This window comes from Canis lupus, chromosome 11 (assembly GCF_048164855.1).
Source record: "Canis lupus baileyi chromosome 11, mCanLup2.hap1, whole genome shotgun sequence".
In the NCBI taxonomy this organism is placed as follows: domain Eukaryota; kingdom Metazoa; phylum Chordata; class Mammalia; order Carnivora; family Canidae; genus Canis; species Canis lupus.
The window spans coordinates 59,955,946-59,968,983 of NC_132848.1; the positions used below are offsets into that span (position 1 = coordinate 59,955,946).

At 36.5% G+C, this 13,038-nt stretch overlaps 1 protein-coding gene and 1 long non-coding RNA gene across 19 annotated transcripts in view; one reads left to right on the top strand and one right to left on the bottom strand.

The window, feature by feature from the left end:
- The window catches only part of CCDC85A (coiled-coil domain containing 85A), a 194,016-nt gene extending 183,779 nt beyond the window's left edge, over window positions 1-10,237 (top strand). For 3 of the 9 annotated variants that reach the window (XM_072768430.1, XM_072768432.1, XM_072768433.1), the window contains 2 exons: window positions 895-1,014; window positions 8,423-10,237. In XM_072768430.1, the coding sequence (XP_072624531.1) occupies window positions 895-1,014; window positions 8,423-8,512 (210 nt within the window). In that variant the 3' untranslated portion in view covers window positions 8,513-10,237. Of the gene's footprint in view, window positions 1-894; window positions 1,015-4,487; window positions 4,587-8,422 lie in introns of all 9 variants that reach the window. The other 6 variants (XM_072768435.1, XM_072768437.1, XM_072768434.1 and 3 more) reach the window with 3 other exon arrangements.
- The window catches only part of LOC140600271 (uncharacterized), a 45,786-nt gene continuing 40,934 nt past the window's right edge, over window positions 8,187-13,038 (bottom strand). For all 10 annotated transcript variants that reach the window (XR_012003499.1, XR_012003498.1, XR_012003495.1 and 7 more), the window contains 3 exons: window positions 11,911-12,076; window positions 11,148-11,290; window positions 8,187-8,541 (listed from right to left, as the gene is read on the bottom strand). This is a non-coding gene — a long non-coding RNA (uncharacterized lncRNA). The remainder of the gene's footprint in view (window positions 8,542-11,147; window positions 11,291-11,910; window positions 12,077-13,038) is intronic.

Genomic DNA, 13,038 nt, shown 5'->3' on the forward strand with positions numbered 1-13,038 from the left:
GTTGTTTCTTCCCTTTATGAATCCACACAGGAGGTACCTTCAGTGGCTCCTTCTCGGAGTATTAGAGTCATAAGATCAAGTTAAATGGAGCCATTATTAACCTGTTAGGCATGAAAAAATATCTGTAGATTTGTAGATGGACAGAAATTAAAATCTCAGGCCCTTCGAGTGTAATGATCTCCATAAAAACGGGTTAGGAGGGGACAGAACTGAAGCTTTGCTTTTTTTCAGTTCCTGTTTGGGTGACTATGAGTCTCCAAGGCCAAGTTAATCGTGCCCAAGTGCTGGTTTTTCAGCAATTAAGTCAGGCTCACTAAAGTACAAATGTCATTTTCGACCATAGTTATTTTTTTAAAAACCAAAAGATAATTCTTCCTTAAAGAAAATGTTCAGTTTGGTTAAATCTCTTTGGAAAATGCTCCGCTATAGGTTTTTACCTTAAAGTTTTTATAACACACACTGTCTCTCCAATGCAAGAATGTGATGTGTCTGTATTTTCCGAGACATATGGAATATAGCGTTTGTCTTGCTGAGTGAGCATGTTTAACTCAGCTGCTGAGCAACTCATAAATTCCCTGCTCTTGAGTATCTTTAAATTTCAAAAATCAGTCTTGAAATGTTCTTAATGGGCATTCCTTAGGGGGCATTGTTCTTTTGGCAAATCAGAAATGACATCTGGGCATGCACAGGGAGGGCACTTGGTTAAGTGTTCTTGCTGGTCAAGCAGCAAGAGTATTCCAATTAACAGGTTGAGAGCATCTTAGAACAGGCTAGAAAAAAAAAATTAACAAAGTGGCTCATTCTCACTTGGCAGTGAAATTGAATACTGAATGACATCTATGCAGTTATAAACGACTTTTGTTTTAATAACAAAGTTGTTGATTTTCTACTAAGGGTTCTTTTAGGTTGTCATCAGGGGCTGATGGGAGTAACAGTCCACCCAACTCTCCAGCTAGCTTCAGTGGACATACCACACCTTCTCAGCAGCCTGAACCCGTGGTACATTCTCTTAAGGTAACCAACTGTGTACAACCGTTTATACAGAACTTCAGTTGTGTTGTGGCTTGTTCGCTATAGTCTGGTAGTTCTCACAGTCTTGTTTTAACCATAGATACTTTGATTTTTGAAGTATAATTTTTTTTTAATAACGGGTTTGAGTACTTATGGTTGAATCCCTGGTTTTATCATTTTGTTTTAAGTAATGTGATTCATATCAATCTGCATCGAAGTTGAAGTCTGATGTGCATGTATATCCATATGTGTAAAATATTGTTCTGGGTATTTTATGTGCAGTGTTTGTAGCATGCATGTCTTCAAAATAGGGAGTTATAATAGTTGGCCAAAATAAGGATATTTCTTTATGCAATTGAAATATATTGTGCAGTGTACTGAAAGAAAATACTGAACTAAAAACCTACTCTATCCCCCTTTAAGTATTAAGTCTTCAAATGCTGGTTAATGCTCTTCCATATCGTGTTAGAAAATAGAGGATCTTATTCAGAAAGCTAGTTTTTTTGGCTTATACTTCAGATCATCCAAGGACTTCCAAAGAGGAAATTTATTATTTATTTTCTTTACTAATAGCGAGCTTTCCGATAAATAAGCATTATAAGTAAAATTAATAATCTGAAAGAAGAAACTGATGCAGGCAATAAAAATCACTTTAAAAATTAGTATGGTTCCTTGAAGTTTTATAAATTCCAAGGCATGAATCACTGTCCTTCAAATTATCTGTACTTCTTAACATATAGCCTTAATCAGACCTTTCTGAGCCATAAAGTAGGTAGTGTGCTTCAGCTCTGCACTTGCCACAGGAGCTTCAGAGCTTTATTAAAATGGTTTTGGTTTCTGGATGATTTATCAGCAGCCTAAAGATGTGGCCCCAAAGAGTGGGCCACACTTTCCTTGGCATGCATAAAGCAAATAAGTAGATAAGAAATTCAAAGTATTTATTTGGTTTGGTTTTAGCAGGAGATTTAGCTCATTATATTTTGCTGTAGCTTCCATGTAACAAGTTGCTCCTCCCAAATATATACCGATTGCGGATGAGGGAAGGTAGCAGAACCATGCTGGTGGCTGGTGCAATGCACCTGGTACTTCCTGTCTTGGTTGGAATAATTCACCAAGTGAGCAACCGAGAAGAATTCATGTGCGAAGGCACACCAGAATGAGGGGCACCACCCTGCATCTGGTGGATGCTGATTTATCAACTGACCGACATCATGCTCTCTGCAACAGCATCCGGTTGCTGGTTAGCATGAGCAGCGTGCTATAAACATGCTGTTACTAGAGTATGAACCAGACGCCAGCTATCTGAAAAGCAGCTTAGAAATAAAAAATGAGTGTGGCTTCAATCTTGTAGGGTTAGCATCTGCACTTACTCCAGCAACACATTGCCCTACTTTTCAGATTGAAAACTATTTCCACTTTTTGCCTTATTAAATGGCAAATCTTGTTTGAATCAGATCAGCATAGTGGATAGCACTGCAATCTTTCCCAAACTTTTTCACTGCACCTGTGTTCATATGGCCTTAAAAGGAAGAGCAAGGAGGAGCTCTTCAATTTTCTCTGAATTCCTTTTCTAATTTCCATGTAAAATTTTATCTCAAGAGAAAGATAACATGTTCTGATTATAACATAAGTGTCCTCACTCGGAAGATGGGTAATACTGAGCAACTAAAGCATCTTTATTGAATAAGTGGAGGCTCTTGAATACAAAATGTTTGCTTCCATGAATTAACAGTGTCATGAAACAGAAGTATGTGCCTATGGGAAATATCGCCTGTGGGAAATGCCTCTTAGGGATACCACAATGTAAAAGAAGAAACATAGCCACTCAACATGTTTGGTTTTTAAAAGCCCATGGATTCTAGAGCTGATTTACATCATAAAATTTTTCTGTTGTGAAAGGATTAATTAGAACAATGGCTCAGTTTCTCATCTTCTGATAGAGTTGAAAAAAAAATCTGTAAGCTTTAAAAAAAACTCTGTGGTTGTGATTTGGGAGGAAAGTGTTGTAAATCGGTGTGAGAAATTAGCCCACTTGTAATAACATCACATTTATCTTGCTTTAAAATTCATTCTAACTATTAATTGGAGCTTCACTTCATTTAGTAGAAATTAACTGATTTGAAGTACACTTCTCTGAGGTGCATTAGAAACTGAATTTGTAGGCAAAGGAGCTTGTTCCAGGAGTTAAGTTTTCTATGAATATTCACTGAGCAAATAAAAGTTCCTCTGAGTGTCTAAAGAATGTGAACAGACACTCATCAGAGTATCAGGGTAAGGCTTTCATTTACTACTGTGATATCCTCCTTTAAAAGTAGTAGTACCTAGGTAGTAATAATTGCTCAACATTTTGAATTAACAAGGGAGTAGTTGCTGAATTAGATTATTTCAGGATTGAACTCCAGTAAATATCCGTGTAGACTCAGTATCTACGAACTTGACATGAAGGCCCCACTTCATGTTTAAGTCATTTATTTTGGCTCAACTGTTCATTGGTGCCAGTTCTCAGGTGACGCTTTTAGGGGTGGCCATCAGCATTGACCATGATGACAACAGAATCAAGGAGGTTAGCAAGGTCACAGCTTGGTGGGGATTCTTAGAGGAGCTTTGAGGAAAAGCATTGGTTTTTTGGGCTTTTTTGTTTTCTTGGGTCTTTTTGCTGTTTAATGCTTTGGCTTGTAAGGTAATCTAGAGAAAACAAAACCAAAGTTTTCTCCCCTTTTGACCTATAGAAAGTATGGCATGAAAACGTTATAGACCTATTTGAAGAAATATTTTGGATCCATTTATAGATAATGTAGAGAAGTGGAATGATAGGCCCCTAAAATTACTTAAAGGAATCTCACCCAAACTTTCTTTGCTCTAATGAAAAATATTTAAAATGTTGCTCAAACATTTTCACTGTAAGGAGCCAATTTTTCTCTTTGATGTTATCAAAGAGCCATTTCTATAGTCCTTTCCTAGGCCCTGGGAACATGTTCAGGTAAGAACTGTAATGTTCACTCAAGTTCTTATGTACATATTCCTGGGTTCTGACCAGTTTCACCTGTCGATATCTCTTTTTAGTCCTCTTTTCTATAGGCCATGTCTACATATCATTTGGATTATTTGGCATATCCTTAATTATTTTGCTCACCTTTACAATGGAGCAAGAACTATTTTCTTGAAATGGTTGATGTTATTTTAATGACCCAATTAACTGAATGCATCTAATTATTTTAGGCATGAATGAATTCAATTGACTATTAGTGATGCAGTAGATTGCTTTGAATGGCCATTTGAAAATCAGGTAGAAACATTGGTCGTAGGTTTTAGAACAATTGACTGTTTTAAAAGATTTTGCCGTATATTAATCCACTCTGATATGCAGACACGGAGAAAACCAAAGGTTTTACAAAGTGGAGCTCCTTGATGGTTTAATTCATAACTAACAAGTTTTTTCCCATGTGAAATTTGCTTTTCTTTTTCAACAAATCTAGGTCTTGGATGTTCAGGAAACTATAGATCGTCAACAGGGTAAAGAGTATGAAAATGACCTTAGTGAGACAGAAAAAGCTATAGTCAGAGAAATGTGCAATGTAAGTTTAATGTGCTTTATTGTGTATTCTGTGTTGAAAGCCCCATCGTAGCTTAGTTACCACTTTTTGAATATCTACTTTTTAAAATTCTGGCCAAATGCCTTTATAGTTTTATATGAAAACCCATTCCCCTTGTTTTTATCTTTAGTATGTTTTCTTGCAGTTTTATTAACAGTCAAAATATTCAGGTAAGCGATAATCAGCCAATTCTGTATTCCAAAATGATCTATGAACATTTTTACATAACTTACTGTCTAAAATATTGTGTTGCTAGTTTTAAGAAATGGGTTTCTGTTTCATACTTTTAATCAGTATCTGAAAATCAGTGTTTAAAAAGCCTGTGATCAAAACACAGCCATCTTCAGACTTAAATCAGGCGATACGGGCACTTCGTGTCATGCAAACTAGTATCTTTACCTTTCAGTGGTTAATAAAAGCTCAGAAATGTTTAGGAAGAAATAATGAAGAGATAGACACATAGAAATCAAAGAACACAGTAAAAAAAAAATTGACATGCTATTTTCATGATGCATATCAATAATGTGATTTGGTTTTATTATTAATCCCTGGCTAAATTTTGAGTAATATGCATGGGTATATCATTTAATCAAGACTATAACTGAAGTTAGAAAGCTACATAGACTCTTGTAGAGGAATATGTTTGTTAAAAGCAAAAAAAAAAAAATTAAGCACTGATTTTAATTGGCTCTACATTGTACTTTTATCCTCATTCTTTGTCCATTAGGATATCAAAATTGCTTAGAAATACATGAAGGTCCTAATACCTTAAAGGTATCTACTTCCTTGAGGTGTTCTTGGAATCCAGGCAATGTTTTAAGTCCCAGGGGCATTTTATATGTGCTGGGGCCACAGTCTTAGTCTCCAGCTTCGTGTTGTAGCTGTTTTTCTTTTGAAACTCTTTCTTTCCTGCATCTGTTTTCATCTGTTTTCAAAAAGGTCATTAGTTCTACAAGTCATTATTTCCCCATGCACCACTCTTCACACCTTCTGTAGCTTTTTCAGCCTGTCCTTACAGTTTTAAATTTGAATATTTCCTTCACATAAATTCAAAAAGTTAAGCCACATACCTTTATAAAAAAGCCTGTCGCTTGTCTGTTGGCTAGGGAATGAGACATACAGGTTCAGACATTAGGAATTGAACTAGATGGGGCCACAGCGATCATTCTACAGTGGTTCTCCAAAGAGTAGTATAAGGGGATCCTTTGTAATTCAGATGGTGAGGTTTCACCCAGCCCCCCTGTACAATTTGGAGAGGAAGCCCTGGGAATGATCCTCACATTTGCATTTCATGTATAAAGTTGCCCTCTTGAATTGTTCTCTAATGAACAGTGAAGTCAGAACTATATCCAGATCACCACTGTCTCAAGTGTGATAAATCTGGGAGCTTACATTTTCTTTCCCCAAGAATGAAAAGCAATGCATCAATGCATGCATCGCTGTAAAATCACATGCTTAGGATTGCTTATTTTGTTTTTTTGTTTGTTTGTTTGTTTTTTGATAGAAGACTTCTGCACATTAGAAAATTTATTTCTTAGTCACAGAAGAAACGTATAATGGACTGGGTCTTGATTAGTTTGTGTTGATCTTTAGGTTTGCCTATGTTTCACAAAAATGCTACAAATTTTTTTTTGCCTGTAGAAGTTCTTTAGGGCTCCTTGTCTACTTTTGTCTTTAATTACCAACATTTGCTTAAAAAAAAAATAAGCCAACCTAAATCTGATATTAGTTTTTAAATAGTTTCCAAATAGAAGAGTGCTAGGAGAAAAAGGTGTTGGTCCTAAAATGTTTGTCACATTATAAATTATATGAACATCAAAATCACATACTGCATGCTGGAGAATTAAGTGAAAAACAGATTGTGAGAAATTTTCACAGATAAGTAATTTCTTAGAAACTAGCCAAGGTTATTAAACTTAGTAGAGGAGCTATGTGCTTTTATAAAATAAGGTCACGGGAATGGAAAGTTTTCTCATAATCTGAGATCAGTTCTAAGACTCAGAACTTAGGATAATAAGTTTTGCTTCCGTTTCCTGTGTTCCTCCTGGAGATCAGTTGTCAACATCTCTACAAGGAACTGACTGTTAGCGTCATGTTGATTAGTAAGAGGTGTTTTTATTCTCTTCCCAAACTGTGCCACAAAAATAGAATTACTGTTTCTCACAGAGCAGTATCTTATCTTTTTGTAGTAATGGTATTTTTAGGTTTGTTTGGCTCTTGTAAATGCCCTGAGTACAGCTGAAATATTTGACTGGTTAACCCAGACACACACCTATCCTGTTCTTCTAGTTAACGAGTTGCTACTCTGTGTCTACCTTAGTAGCACTGGCTCATTTCAGAGTTTTGCCTTCTGGGGCAAAGACCCATGGTATTCCATATTTGAATATTTGGAAAGTGTTTGCACTTTGGAGTTGTAACCATCTTGGACTTTGTGTCTGTGTTCCTTGAGGTCTTTGGCTTAGAAGCAGAAGATAGAATCAGACATTCAAGGCACCCTGGTCAGCTGTAATGGTGTACACCACATAAGGGCTAGAAAGGGCAAGTCCAGAGCATCCCTTGACTCCCTGATGCAGTGTTTGCACCTTTTCGCAGTCTATTAAGAAATGAGATTTTTCTCTAACTACCCTGTGGGTAGCTTGAACTTCATTGCTAGATCATTCCTTTCCTACTAGAGACCATCAGTACAACCCTCTTCAAAAAGGACCAGTCCTTTCTACCACATAGTGGTGTCTGCTAAAAGAGAGCTAATGGTTTCATTAGAAGTGAAGGTAGACAGAACCTTATATTCTTATGTATTGCTATGAATAGTATTGAGCTTCCCTAGAGTATCTGCTCTATTTAAAAGAAGGGCGGGGGGGGGGGGGGGGCGGGAACCAAAAAAACAAAACAAAGAGTCTATCGATAATTAACCAACTGGTTTTGTGTTTATGTTAGAGCTATGTAAACTTTTAGGGAATGAATCAATCTGAAAAGAATCACCCTAAGGAGGGTTATGACTGTTAATTGGAAAATGCATCCCCCCACCCCCAGTTTAGCATATTGGTATATCATTGGTGAATTCAGTGGTTTTACTCCCAAATTAGTCTTATTCTCACTTTTTGCTATTGTCCCTCTAAAATGACCCAGTTTTTGACTTAGTGTACTTATTTGGTGATTCTTGAATGTATTCTTAATATTTGTCCTGCATTTGGATGCTCTCTGCTTTGATAATCAGATTGTACTGTTAGGTAGCTAAGATTTAGGACTCATCTCCCCCACCCCCCGTAGAGAAAGCCAGGGAAATTTACCAGTGACCCTGTTTAAGCTGAGTGCTTAAATAGCTCAAGAACAAAAACTCCATTTTCCTTAGTGGATTAAACATTTTGATATCTCTGGTTTAAGATGTAGGATATAGAAACCATGAGGATTTTGCTCATGTGTTCTTAATTCTGGCTGTACAGAGTTACATTTGTAGCTTTAAAAAAAAAAAAAAAAAGATATAGATGATGATGCTTCCTCTCTACCAGGGGGAGTTACTGTGTAAGGTTCTACAAATGCACCCTTCACAGCCAGAGTGAAGGACCACTCACATAACCAGAGGAATTTGGACATCATTCTTTAATTTTGACCCTGATTGCTAACAAAGCATAGTAGGTTCCCTCTACTAAGCAGCCCTTGTGATTTAGAACTTCCATCACATTTCATTGTGTTTGAACTCATTCATGGAGATATTTTGTCTCGTCTTCACATTTCTCTTTGCCCCTCTCATAGATCCCCCTTTAAAAACCATAGAGGCCATTAAGATGCTATTTATTTACTCATTTTCTACCTTTTTTAAGGTTGTGTGGAGGAAACTTGGAGATGCTGCAGGTTCCTGTCCTGGAATTAGGCAACATTTGTCCGGAAACCAGTACAAAGGACCAATGTGAAAGGCACTCTTTCAAGCAAAAGACCACCACTGCCAGAGACAGAAAAGAAGAAAAAATGAGTTTCCACAAACCTGGACTCATTGAATAACATGGAGTGATTGTACATTGCACATATTTTCCCTCTAAAACCTTTAGTATTACTGAGGCTATATTTCATGTCTCTCTCATTTCCGTGCCCACAACAGCTCATCTCAAGTAGATTTCAAATAGCTTTGAAAATCACCACTTTGGTACCAATATTTTCATTAGAACTAAAATGTTTTTGGACTCCTCAGATCTAATATTGTCATCAGGAAACCTGCACAATTAGAAGAACCAGTAGGGCCTCGGTGGGTTTGATAGAGTTGACTCATTGCACAAAATGGTGAGACTTTCCTACCATGAGGTTTGAGGAAGAGGTATCTTCCAGCTTTCCAACTTTGAGTTGGGAGCCTATTTCTTCTATTTTAGTCAGCAAATTCCTGATGCAAAATGCATTTGGATGTAAGATAAGATTAGGTTTCTAGGATTTTGTTTTGACTTTTGAGGTGCTAAAACTACCACGTAAATTCTCTTTACCAGCTAGCAGGGTAGAAGGACTTTGTAGAGTGCATAGCAGAGAGTACCACTTATTTCAAGTAATCAAGATAAATATAGCTTTCCTTTTCATCTTGCTATGTTCATGAAGACACATCTTGGGGACATATCAACTTCCATATTCATTCAGTGTATCCATTGATGTTAATATTAATTCCAATTAAAGAACAAGCAAACATAATTTTTCTAAGTGTTTCCAGCTGTGATGTCAATTTCTACAATTTAGTTTCTAGATCTGCTGTTATATTTAATAAACTTTATGTAAACTTTAAAATATTGCACTGCATTTATGATAAAAAAGCTTTCTTTGCCTACAGCGGCTAACGTTTTATGAAACTGACGCATGTCCTTCATTATTGAGGCTAAAAGCTCTTCAGATAGCTTGAGGTTTGAAAAAGAGGTGTGCTAGCTTTGCTTAGTTTCTTATTTTTGGTATATATATATATATATAATATTAGACTGTGTGTACTGGAAATGCTATGATAGGTATTTTGGTTTTTTTCAAATGCAATGATAGTTTCTTGTATGAATGTGCAAGAGGCCTGTGACAGAATGCTAAGTTTTTATTGTAGTTTAAGATTATAAAAGTAGGAATGCAACAATTCCCAGTTTTTAGATTTCTTCTAAATTACTCAGATTGGATTCATAGCAGATATTCATTGTTGCTGTTGTTTTTAATGGGCTCATTACAGTATACTAATTGTCACTGGTGAAGGAATGTGAAGGACTTTTGTTACTTTTTAAAATGTTATGGTGATGAAAAAACAGCCCTGTTTTCAGAAAATATTTATGAATTAATTTGCTATAGAATTATCTAATTATTGTAATTGGGTTACCAGTTAAGCTTTTCTTTTGAAATGTTATATTATTACTCTGTAAAAGAAAATGGCTTGCTATATTTACACCTTCTCTTGTAGAAAAGCATTCATCCTTAAATTGTTGTATTCCTACACTCTGAAGATATTTAAAACAAGTTTTTGTGCCTGCAGTAGAGACTGCAGAAGCTAATACAAGGAACACTGGTCTTTTGACAAAATACTTGTGTAAATTTTGATACTGTATTAAAACTATTTTTTTAAAGTTCTGCATAAAATTGAGTATCAAGTATATGTGTTCATCTTAGCAATGGTAATAAATTATTTAATCTCAGTGTTTTTTCCTTCAAAATGTTTTTCCTACATTCCATAGATTTCTGATAGTCACTAAGTATCATAGTGTTCCTGTATGATGGTATTAATCATGGTAAAACAGATGATTCATTATCTTAAACCAAAGGAACGTTTGAGGGATTTAATATTCAGGTTACTCAATTCACACCATTCTCTATTATAATGTAAATAAAACTTTAGAATCGTATTTAATATTTAGAAATTAGGGTTATAAAATCTTTCACTTATTCATATAGATTTAAATTTAGTTCAATTATCATTAAAACAGTCAATAGGAGGAAATATACTAAGGGGAAATATTGCAGAGTGCAAAACTTGACCTCTGTGCTTTGACCAAGACAAAAATTGGAAAACACCCATTATACACATGCTCAGAGAACACACCTACTTCTGGGAAACCACTAGTAAGACTAGAATAAGGCTTCCTGCACTGAACATCAGCCCCAACTTTAATGGATATAACTGATAGGCAATAGTGCAGGGCCTGAATCTTGCTAATATATTTATCAAAAATGTGTGGCATCATTCTCTTATGTGATCAGTTTATGATCTCCTTTTCTCTGGAACAAAGGTTAATTTATACATCTTGGCAGAATATTTTTACCAGCCTTGAAGCTGACAGACTGACAATCATGATCTAAGCTTTTCAAATGAATGTCTTTTAAGTTTCTAACACATGCTCAAGGCACAATAGAAAAATTGGATCTTATGTGACACCCAGTAATACACTGTTGGATGTGAGTGTGTTATAGATCACGTGGGCTGGAGTCTACATGAAGCATGCTTTACTAAGTACGGCACTGAATAAAAGCTCTCGGGCTTAGCACAGCAGACTTCAGCCAGCAAGTTCAGCATTCAACTCCATAATGGGCTCAGTTCAAACAACTTACCTTTGCTGAGCCTCTGTCCTGACATGCTGAAAGGAAAGGACATCTCTCTTGTTGACTTGTTTGAACATTCTTTAGAGTCTCTGTAGTTCCCAAGCTCATGGTCTTGACGGTCCCCAAGTCTTCCAAGACACAGGAGCCTAGAGCTACATGTGTGGCAATGTTAGATCATTAGGTTGGGAGAGGGAATTACATCAACATGAAAAGTCTGGGGCGCCTGGGTGGCTCAGTCAGTACATGCCTGCCTTTAGCTCAGGTCATGAACTTGGGGTCCTGGGATTGGCTCATGCTCTCTCTCTCAAATAAAATCTCTAAAAATAGACAAAACATGGAAGGTCTATTAACCACATAAAGCAATTCTAGCTGCACAGCTCACCCTTTCAAGCTGTTTTCTGTATATCCTCCAGACTATAGGTCTGCAGGCCTTATCCTGGCCAATCACAGGTCGAAATTGTGGAAATGGAGAGGAAAAAGGGGATAATGGTCTGATTCTCCTAGGAACAAGATGTTTGAAAAACAAAATTTCCCCAACTATTTCTGTATGTTTCATATCATTGTAAAAACATTTGAGAGCAAAGACTTTCACTTCAAAAATGGCAGAATGTCTGCTATAGCCCCTTCTTGTCTTAAACTCTAACAGTGAAGAGGTATTTACAATCCCACTAGAATATAACAGTGTACTCTGAACCAGCAATTAAGATAAATTCTTGAAAAATGGAAGACAAACAGTATCTGGTTGGAACAATGGATTCATTCTTCAAAGTACCTGATGGAGGGTACTGTTGACAACACAGAATGGCTGCAAGGATGCTACAAATTCAAGAGTTGGAGCCTCATCGTGTGCGCTTCTGGAGCAACTGACAGGAGGTAGGCATTTTGATTCCCGCATATAATCTCTCCCTCCTTGTGTCAGACAGAACAAGGAATTATTCCTAGGCCAGAGCAAAGAGTAAGGATACTTGAATTGCAGGCACAAGGCAAAGTCTCCCGTTTGGTAAACACCCACAGGATGAAGGACCCTCTGTGCTCAGATCATTAGGTATTGGAACAGCCTGCCTAGAAGTTTGTCCCACCATCCTCCTTAGATTTATGGTCAGGGGTCTCCCAAACCCAGCATCCTGACCAGTTTCTTCAAGCAAGTTGTATGGTAAACACAGCAAGGTTAATGAGGAAATATCAATACTAAGATGGATATGCAACCAAATATCACCCAACATTGGAGGGAAGCCATGACTCTGAATTGGAAGCCCCAAACTTAATATATACCAAGGAAAAGAATTAAAATTAAGAGAATTTCAGAAGTATGCCCAATATTCTCAAATTTTTAAATATCGTATTCATTATAGAGAATCCATTTCATATCTTGAAAATAAAATGTTAGCATGAAAAACTCAATACATTGGCCATTTAGCAGAAAGGACACTGTTGAGAGCAACTTAGCAGGATTGAAGCCAAGAAATCCTGCTGGAATTTAGCAGAAGATTTTTAAAAGTCTGATAATTAAGAGGAACAGCTACTATTATTCTCATAGTGCTTTTTCTTACTTCCTCTACCCTTTTCCTTCATCCTTCTGTCTCCTTCCATCCTCTCCTTTTTAGTCACCTTATTTTAAGTTTTAATGTCGATGGCTGTCTCAAAACCACTTGGACGTGAGGATAAAACAAACATGAAGTATAGTCTCATTTCATTGAGATTTAAGAATGTCCCTTTAAACACACAAGATACTCTCATTTTTACAATAGTGTTTTTCGTAGTTTTGATGCCCAAGTTCTAATTCCACCTGGTCTTATTACTCAGAGTTTCCTTTTCCTATCCTAGGACCCTTAGTTTTCTAGATCATGTTCTGAAACAATAGCATACAATATGCAACATCATAATGGCCATGGCAATAGAT